General features: G+C 40.1%; 1 protein-coding gene across 2 annotated transcripts; it reads left to right on the top strand.

Annotated features, from left to right (window-relative positions):
* Positions 1 to 1,214: 1,214 nt before the first annotated feature.
* On the top strand, positions 1,215 to 9,491 carry LOC140941408 (uncharacterized). Of its 2 annotated transcripts, none has more exons than XM_073390408.1 (2): positions 1,215 to 1,447; positions 7,551 to 9,491. In XM_073390408.1, exon 2 carries the CDS (start codon positions 7,570 to 7,572, stop codon positions 8,689 to 8,691), a length of 1,122 nt encoding a protein of 373 aa, XP_073246509.1. In that variant the 5' UTR covers positions 1,215 to 1,447; positions 7,551 to 7,569; the 3' UTR covers positions 8,692 to 9,491. The 2 variants fall into 2 exon arrangements, with proteins under 2 accessions (XP_073246509.1, XP_073246508.1); XM_073390407.1 differs by lacking the exon at positions 1,215 to 1,447 and adding an exon at positions 6,281 to 6,410.
* The last annotated feature ends 267 nt before the right edge of the window (positions 9,492 to 9,758 follow it).

The raw sequence follows: 9,758 nt of genomic DNA, 5'->3' as shown, positions 1-9,758 counted from the left end.
AAAATGTGATGGAAAGGGGAATCAGAAAATTCTTTCTTTCGTAATAGCGTTTAACTTGCATGTAGAGTTTTCGGGAAAATAATACTTAAGGCCTTGTAATTTAATGTATTTAGGAAGAAACTGTCGATGGGTGCCCCTGTTGAAATCCCGAATCCCGGTCTTTAAAGAAGGCCGAAATCTTTGATCTCGAGAACCTGTTGAGGGCCCTGTATGTAAGAGGACAACGTATTTTGATAATGTACGTTTGAATTCTTCCCTTTAACTCCTTTCATGATGTGGATCCTGGGATCCGTCTCATCTTTAACCCGGGTCTGTGAGGGCGAATAATTAGGTAATTTTATATCTGATGTTTTCCTCGAAAAAACAATTGTTAGAGAAAGAATGGTTATGTTTGTCAATTAATTGACCACTTAATTACAAGTACTTACTATTGCCATTGTCATTATATATATATATTTTTCCTTCCTTCTTTTTTTTTAGCTAACGATAGCAAAAGTGAAGAGTGGTAGGGCGAAAGGCACAGAAAAAGCAGCGTTTTATTCTGTTTTGATATCAGTGTGTTATTATTTTGTTTTGAGCTTTAAAACCCACTTTCGTCAATCTGGATAGGGTTTCCTCATACCTAGAATATTTGTCCTCGATAAGTGCCTCCGATATTCAAATAATGAGTATAACGCAAACTGGCATGCAATCTATGTGTGACTGTATGGGAGCAATATGAACAAGTAGTGCCCGCTCGTGCTGATAAAAACAATAAAATCATCACATACGTGCAGAACGTAGTATTGCAGAATCTTTTCGCACGTGGTGTATTAGAAAAAATCATTAAACAAAGATTTGACTGGGGTAACTAGCTTGGGGAAATCGTACACTCTTATATTTTCTGATAGTTTCTCCAATGTTTTTTGTATTATTATATTTTAATCGGAGCAACTTAAAAACAAAATTGTAAATCAGAAGTAAAAATAATACAGAAGGACAGTTCTGAAACTATTATAGCCAAATATGCAAACCTACTTTCTGAATAGCTATACGCCATATAATAACAAATACAAAAATAATCTAGAATATTTTCCCTGCCTTAACTGAATATAGCACTTGTGAGGTGACCTCTTAGATTTAGCCAATCACAGGCCAGCAACGTGACAGGTATTCACGACAAAAGACTATTTTCGATCAGGTGGACAGAAACGATTAGCATTTCTATCGTTATTTGGCTGCTTATGAATAAATTTTCTGGCGACCTGTGTTTTGAATATCACACCGCCGTATTTTGTGAGTCGTCGCGTGGTCTCGCCTTCCTTGATTAAAATCGGGATTTTATTTTTTCAGCTAGAGTGAGAGAAATTGCGACTGGCTAACGGAACCTTGTGAATTTTCAGAGAGCTTGATCGCAGAGGAAAAAACCTCGCTTGGTCGTCTGTGACAAGGCTCAAGGATTAAAATCGTAAGTACATTTTGTATTGAAAGAGTCTCCCCCGAAACTTACTTAACATATCTTGATTTACCATTTTCATCGCGATTACACGAATGAAGAAGTCATTTCTCTGCCTTTTTAATAACTTAAATCTACAGATTAGCGTTTTTTAAGGTCTTAAGGACACAAAATCAATGGAAGAAACAATCGAAATGTGTTCTGGTTCATTATCCACCGAGGTCAATTACTAGAAAACTTGTACAAGTGAATCTTTCGCACCGCATTTCTTCGCCTTTAACGCCTCGTTCTCTAGTCATTGCGGACCTAAAATATAGAATTTCCTAAATTTTTTTCACAGTCTGTAAATCTTAGCCTCTTTTTCTGAGGTAACACAAAAAGATTCGTTTTATGTCTTTGTTACTTGTTTGGCATCAGTCATGAGATCAAAGTTCTCTGCTTCGAGATCGATGTAGATGAACACTCCAGTTGGTGTGGAAAGGCGTAACTATTTATTTTCAACGTAGCAGATTCAAGCTGACAAAATTGATTCGGCCCACTGCATTCTGAATACTGAAACAATATGGATAGGTTTTGGAGTTAAACTACGAAAAGCTTGGGAGTTATTTACTGAGAGCAAATAAAAACTGTGAAATGCCCTTAGAACGACTTTTGTACAAGTTTGGCAAATTGTACACCTAATGCAGTATTGACATTCAGGGAAAACTTCAAACATGGATTATTTCGCCATGAAAAACAAATTAATATACGTGCAGCCCTCGCTAATTGTTTTATTTATCTGACCTTAAAGAACTGAACGGCTTTCTATACTGTAAGCGAAGTTTCAAGGTCTCACTAACGCGATTAAAGTCAGCTTCTGTGGTATTAGTTAATGTTCGTTTTGTGGTTCATGCCTTAACGTACCAACGATGCCCCTCTAAGTATTGCGGAGCTTATATTGGGGCCCGGAGGCCTACGGAAGCAAGCATCAAAATTCCGTCTTTTTGCGGTTTACCAAAGTAACTCGTGATATTTTTTTTTTTCTTTTTTGTATGTATCGCTCAGACTCCTAAAGTTGTTCTTAGCTTCCACACGAAATTTTTTATGAGTTAATGGTAATTTCGTTGAAGTACTTTGCAACTAAACAGAGTTTTATTATTTAAGATCTGGGTGACATGAAAGCTTTCTTTCCAGCTAGTCGCGTCAAATTTGCATATGAAACAACTAGAGACAGATGTTCAAAGCATTTCTGTCCTTGTCTAATCCCTTTGTTATTTCAAAGCCAAAAGTTAGTAGGCGTAATATTTTAGGATATTAAAGTCTTGGGTTCGACAGTCTATATTTAGATATAGGTTGTTTACAATCAACCGACCATACTGGATTTGACGAAATCTGACTCAAACTTCTTTCGTTTCTAAGCAGCGACGATATTGGGTTATGTACTCGGTGCGGACAGAATCAATTAAGGGCCTGTTTACATGGAGAGAGGGTTACCCTTGTGCTAGGCGAGTTACCCTATCACCCGGGTCAACTGTACCAGCATTGCTGACGTGTTTCGTCTTGTGTGTCATTCTTTGTAACGGTCCAAGATTTAAAAAATCTTCAAGTTCTCTATGAAAACACGTAAAATTCACGAAAAAAAGGGAAAATATTATCATCGTAGACAGATCAGCTCATGTACTTTACTGGCCCAAAGTCAGTTTGAGGAGAGGCACAAAAGGACGAAAAGGAATATAAACGAAGGTGCCGATGACCCTCATATGACTGAATTATCCGTTGAAATTTAGTATCAAACTGCATAAGACTATTTCAAAGAGTTCTAATGCGAATATCAAAGGAAAACGAAGAGACTGGAACATACAGATACACTCTAAAATTTATTCATAATTAATTTCATATTTACTTAGTTTGATACAACTTGTTTTCTCGCTGTGCGTGATTATGTCGAAAATATCATTGATTCTGGCCGTTGGCGATTACAATTTCTAAACGTAATGTTAAAACTCAATCCTCTTCTGGATGTTTGGCTTGGCATATCATTGCCGTGTGTAACCAGAGAGAACAGCTGCTAAGATAGTCCATAACTGATAAAAACGCGATTGCAAAAATAACGTGATTTTTTTCTTCTTCTGTAACCTTTGTTGTCGAGTTTGAAAACAAAGGCTACACTTGTCGATCACGCTTGCCTAGTTATCTTTGAATTGACTCCTGGTTAGTTAAAATACGTTTTCTGACGTTTGTTGCCTTCTCCGTACAAAATAATATCCATCCCTCGTGCTGATATAAGTGTGCTAGAGAACCTTAATCGTGACGTATGCATTTCGTTTGAAATTTAATTTTTAAGAGTATCAAAACATTTATTATACCGGTTTCAGAATCAATTTGACTGAGGAAAGTATCAGTTCAGAAGCCTAAATTTACCTTTTTTTACTTCTCATAATAAACAGTAGACCTATACGCTCTCTTGCTAGGTTTTGTGGCGAAACCGACTTACTGTACTGCTGTGACTTGATTAACAGCGTTTAGTGCTCTAACCGCAGATCATTATGTATAAACACCACCTCTAAGCCTATTACGAACCCCTGCGCAGTGCGGGATTCCAAGCATACCAAACCTGTCACATGCTGTGTAAAAAAAACATCGCGTTTTTAACGATGTGTTTTGTAAAATTTCATTTGTGATCAATGTTTCTAAAACTCAACGGTGTAGAAATATTAACTAGCCAGCTCATGTTGTCGCTTGTCGCAGAACCAGTTGTTTTATCCAAAACTCGTTACTTTATCTTAATTAATGTTTTTGGAAACCAGCAAGGTACAGTTTTGTTCAAGACGCCACCATTTACCGGACAGTGAATAGTGTTCCAGTTTCGAAACCTAATATAAGCCATCAGTTTATCAGTCTGTCGATGAATCTACCTTCATTGGGATCCACTCAAATGCATAAAGAGCAAGGAATCAGAGACTCTGTATCCTTAGGGACCTCAATATTCTCCATAGGTTTTTCGGGATGCAGGATTTCCCGTCTTTGACGGGATTCGAGATTTTAAAGCATACTGGAGGCGAAATTTGGGATTGAAAGCACGCTCGGGACGCGGGATGCCAAAAACAAACATCGGGATTACGGGAATGCGCGAAAATTAGGGTCAGGATGACGGGATTAAGTAATCTTATCGGGGACCCTCTATCCTGGCGAGGAGTCTGAGTATTTTTGAGACATTCTAAAATATGGTTTGATCCAAGGCAGTGTCTTAAGTGTCAGCATTTAATCCAAAACCAACAGGGTTCTTCAGTCCCGTAATTCCGTCCCAAAATCTTAACCATCCCGTGATCCCGAGGGTTACATTTGCCATCCCACCTCCCACACATACTTTCAATCCCGAATCTTGCCCGATTTTGTTTTGAAATCCCGAATCCTGAGGTTCAAACAAGGGAAATCCCGGATCCTATTGGAGCAGTCCTTCTTGCCATGTTATGAACCAATGAGTGTTTTAGAAAACAAGATTTGCATTTGTGTTTGCGTCTAACTTTGTTAATAACACTTAGCCACAATCAGATACGGAAGGGTGGGCGGCACGCTTGCAATAATTGCTAAACCTTTGTTTTCTTTTCAAGCGCGCCAGCCCGTTTTATGGAGTTCTGCTGGTGACCAAGGTTATTTGAATTTATGAGAAGCTGCTAGCAAATTCTGTTAAAAATACTTAGCAATCACCTGTTAAAAATCACAATGTCGCATTATGTAAACAACCCTTGAAACCAGCGACAACAGATGAAAACACATTTTGACGAGGCTTCCCTCACATTCTCAAACTGAAATACAAGGGTAAGTAAGGTAAGTAAGGTAAATTTTTTTCCCACCGGGGTAACGACTTCTGCTGGTCTCGGCATGTAAACCTGAAAACTGCGGGAATGCAAAAAAGTATAAAGTCGAAGTAAGAAGCTTAGTCAGTTAAATAATTCGTAAAAAGGTAACTCACTAGCAAAGAGTGATTTTTTTATTTCGACAAGCAAACAAAAACTTCTAGAGGTGAACGCTCGAGTGAGCTAACCAGTCGGTGAGTTTAATAATGCAACAAAAATATACGCCGTGTTCATACGTTTTATCATCATACAGAACTTTGCTTGTTTTTGTTTTTTTTTAATTCAGAGAATGAATTTTGTAAGTAGCTACTTTCACAAAGGCAATTCTTTACGTATTCTTTCACAGGGAAAGTTTTGTTTTGTAAAATTTTAAAGCCAGACAATTCTATGAAAGATTTTCTTGTCTGTCCGGTTTACGTTGCCAAACCGTTTGACTCTTGTTTAGACTACTGCGATTAGGTAGGTGCCTGTTTAACGTTTTCTTTTATTTATTAGATTTGAAAGATGATAATTGTGCTTATCTCTTTTTAAAAGTATGTTAACGGTCAGTGACTTTAGCAAAAACGTACTTGTACAGTAATTGGCTTAAAAAAATGGGCGCTGGATTTGTTTCTTCGCTTATACGAAACCTCTAGAACTGGCAGAAATGTCGCCGCAAAGTGATAGGAACAGTCATAAAAAATGCATGACTTACAAACTGAACTATAATGATTTGCATTGACTAAGCTATACTCTGCAAACGTATGTGTCTATCAGGAAACTGTATCTGAATATCTCGCCATATGAATAATTTCAAGGCCGCGAACCGCGTCGATGATTCTCGAGAACCAAATGTCAACACCTATGCTCTGTTCCTTAAAGAAATAACAAAAGACTCCATACGTTCTTTTGTCAAATGATCTGCTGATTTGCATGCTTCTCATAAACAGAGCGTGGGAACAGGCTAGTCAACGCTAAATGATTTAGTCGTTCGTGGTAAGCGTTTGGACTCCAGACGGTTAGATCTTTTTGGTGAAGGAGACACAAAAAAAAGACTGCCTGTCACACAAAGAGAACCTCTCAGAACAACCTGATAGTTTTATAAAATCTCTTTGGGCGAAGATGGGTGTACACGACCAAGATACAACTGACACATGGAGGTACAGTTTAGAGCAGAATTCAGTCGTTAAATTTGGGGTTGACTTTTTCGTTCGAAGTTACCTCAGAGGCCTAAGGGAGTGTAAGAGAAAAAAAAGAAAACATTAAGAAAAGCTTCTAAACAACGCTTAGCAATTAGATACCATTTAGTGAGACTGAGAGAGAGAGTTTGAGTATTAGTACAACATTTTTAAATTATTAGTTTGTGTACGTAATGTAGTGTTCACACCATCTCCTTGAAGTCAGCCCTGGCCGATGTGCTACATGGTCAGCGCATCAATGAACGAGAGTTCTAGGGACAAAATTTCAACCCGAAATTCTGTACTAACAAGCAAAACTTGCATGATCCCGTAGTTAGTGATAGCTAAGGCTATGTTCTCACTATACCGGATCAAGAAACCCATACCTCATAGGGCATCGGTTCACACATAAGAAGGTTATTTCGGCGAGATTTCTGTAACGGAGCGAAGCTGCCTCGCGCCGATCTCTAAAGTGGAGAGTCATATATAATCGGATAGACTACGAGCAGTATCTCTCTTTCCTGTAGCCCGTCGACCAAAACGCGAGACACGCAAATGGCCACGCGCGAGACTGAAGGCGCGAGACGGGAGAGGCACGAAAAAGAGAGACTCTTTTTTTTCTTCTCGGTCTGCCCTTCTCGTTTCGCGCGTCTCGCGGCTTCGCCGTTCCCGCGCACGTGCACTGCTCTCACTAAATCTGAAGAAAAAGAGAGACTGCTCGCAGTCTACATATCGGATAGGTGTTCATACTTTACCGAATAGCTTTTCGTGTGGGCATGAAGAGCTATCTGGTAGCCTACGAGCAAGCTCTCGTTTCACTCGCCCAAATAGGAGAGCTTATTCTTGCTCGCAGGCTAGCTATCTAGTAGAGCGTGAACATTACCTAAGGGTCGCTATTGAAGGATTTCATTTCTAAGAGTGAACAGGTTCAAGTTGGTTCAGTTTTCAGGTTTTTGCCGTTCCTTTCCCTACAGTTCTAGTAAAGGCTTTTGTTGTTTTGCACATGCACACGGTTTCTTCCTTTCCCACGCCATAATAAGGGCTTTAGTCTATATTAAATCAGTTTGTTTTGTCGTCGAGTCGAATGCCTGTAATTAATTTTATATTGTTGGTGTCTTGCAGTTTCGTCAGCACAAAAGCCATGCGTGCATATTCTGACAGTAGTGATCTACATAGTTCTTACCCCTGGGAAAGGGAAAAGCGAGACGACTTCTATCGCGGATGGGGAAGAGACAAATGGAACAAAGACTTCTCCAAGGACAAAGCACAGATGATGAATGGACCAACCACAAAACGCTCGCCTTGCAAAAAGTACATATCTGTTGTTTCAGAGGGTAACTATTTCATAGCCTCAAAAGCGCCGCTTCCGGACCGAATCGAGCTTCGAATGTGTGGTACGGCAGGTGTATCGCAGAAGCATCGCTCGGTTTCCATTCCAGACCTGTACCGCATCAAGATGAAGCCAATTCCGGAGGCAGTGGAGGACATAGTGGATGCTGTGCGTCGAGAAGATGTCCAGTCGGAAGGTTTATGTCCAATACATGATCATCACTCACCAAGAAACAGTGATTTAAAAGAGATGTACGTCTCGCAGTACACGCACCATTTCGACCCCACCGAGCCTCGTTCACATATTGCTGGATGGAAGGTCGACATTGAACCCAACGGCATTCCACATCGTCGGTCCCGAATGTGCGTTCTTAACAATCCTGTCGTGTCGGGATCGAGAAAGAGACCCGAACGCCCGAAATCAGCACCTCCTACTTTGGCTTATGAGTTCGACCTGCACGCACAGAGCATAGAAGACGACAGACTTTCTTCTGCTACCCTTCCCTCATTTCATCGCGGTTATCCTGAATCTGTTCAAAGTACCGATGACTTATCGACCCGTCTTAAAGATCTGATTGTGGACTCCGCGCCGCCAGAATTCATCAACGATGATAGTTCATTCGGCTACGATCCTAGCGATGATACGTCGGAGACATCTTCGGCGTTTAACCAAGACCCATACAAAAAGAGAGATCCCGCCAAATTTAACTACAGCCGCCCAAGGTTGATTCGACTCTCCGCTGACTTTCCTGGCGTAAGAAACTTGGAAAAAATGCGTCGAAAACGGCAAAGCATGGGTTCATCATCAACTGGTTCCATGTCATCTCCCTCTCCTTCTCCGCGCTCGGCTGGTGAGTATGGATTTTTCGTGGCGCTCACATCAAAGGATCAAATCCCTCAACAGCGGCATGGAAGATACTATTCCATGACGTAACGAGGGAGAACTAGGAAGGTCTCTTGCCATTAAATCCTAGTTAAGACAGTACATTCACGAAAAGGACCTTCACGCATTGAGAACTTTGCTTGTTCTTGAAGATAATGCTGACATGTTCCTTGAGTTCACGGATAATTTTATGCTTTAAAGTGGAAAATATCACTTGTCGGAGCAAGGACAATTTTGTTAACCACAGAAGAATTGGAAACATCCAATTTTTTCCGACTTTTCTTAATTCAGAGGAAATAACACATTCGTCTTCGAGCGCACCGGCGTAAAATTCGTAGTCGTTCGCGAGTGGTTGATTGGCTACTAAAGCTGACACCCTATTGCTCGCCAAGTTAGCGTTCCAGCGTGGACAGGAGGCGCATATTCGTACAGTTAAACCTCATTAATACAGATACCACAGGGAAAAAATCCATGACAGAGGTGCATGAACACGTAATTATGGAGGTCGAGAATGCGCGAGGAAAGCCGTAAAATTTTTAATTTGGGGACCATATCATAGTGAACTATAGGAATAGACCGGTGCTTGGAAATACTTTTTAAAGTAGCTATTGTCACGCAGTTTATTAAACCACTGATAAAGAACACGCCACTTTTTTCTCCTGGTGAAATATGTAAGATATAAAACGCAAAAACAAGAGAAGCTATGGATGGACAAAAACCAAAAAGATTAACTGAATATAAGCAATATTGCCGTTCTTTCAAACTATACAGCCAGAGTAATTTAAAGTTTATATTTGATGTGTGTAACTTTGATTTTAACGCCTGGAAAAAAAATCTGTATGTCTCACGAAGCTGTTATTTTATCATTCAAAAGCGTTTAAACGTAATTTGAGGGTCGCCAATAAGTTTTCAAGGCAAGATTCGGGATTAAAAGTATGCACGAGCGGTGGGATGCCAAAAATAACCATCGGGATCATGGGATTGCACGAAATTTTGGGTCGGGATTACAAGATTGAAGAACCCTATCGGGGATCCTCTCATTTCTTTGTACAACGTGGCTTGCAAAGCGCGTCATCGGCAAAACTATAGAAAATGGCCTAAACTACCGCGCCAAGGTC

Source organism: Porites lutea, chromosome 6 (genome assembly GCF_958299795.1).
Source record: "Porites lutea chromosome 6, jaPorLute2.1, whole genome shotgun sequence".
Classification (NCBI taxonomy): Eukaryota; Metazoa; Cnidaria; class Anthozoa; order Scleractinia; family Poritidae; genus Porites; species Porites lutea.
This window is presented reverse-complemented; position numbering and strand designations above follow the sequence as displayed.

Bases quoted from the DNA above. Each gene is read 5' to 3' on its own strand.
- LOC140941408 (XM_073390407.1), top strand. From the start codon at position 6,373: ATGGGTGTACACGACCAAGATACAACTGACACATGGAG. The intron at 6,411-7,550 runs GTACAGTTTAGA...GGTGTCTTGCAG, and splicing joins GATACAACTGACACATGGAG to TTTCGTCAGCACAAAAGCCA.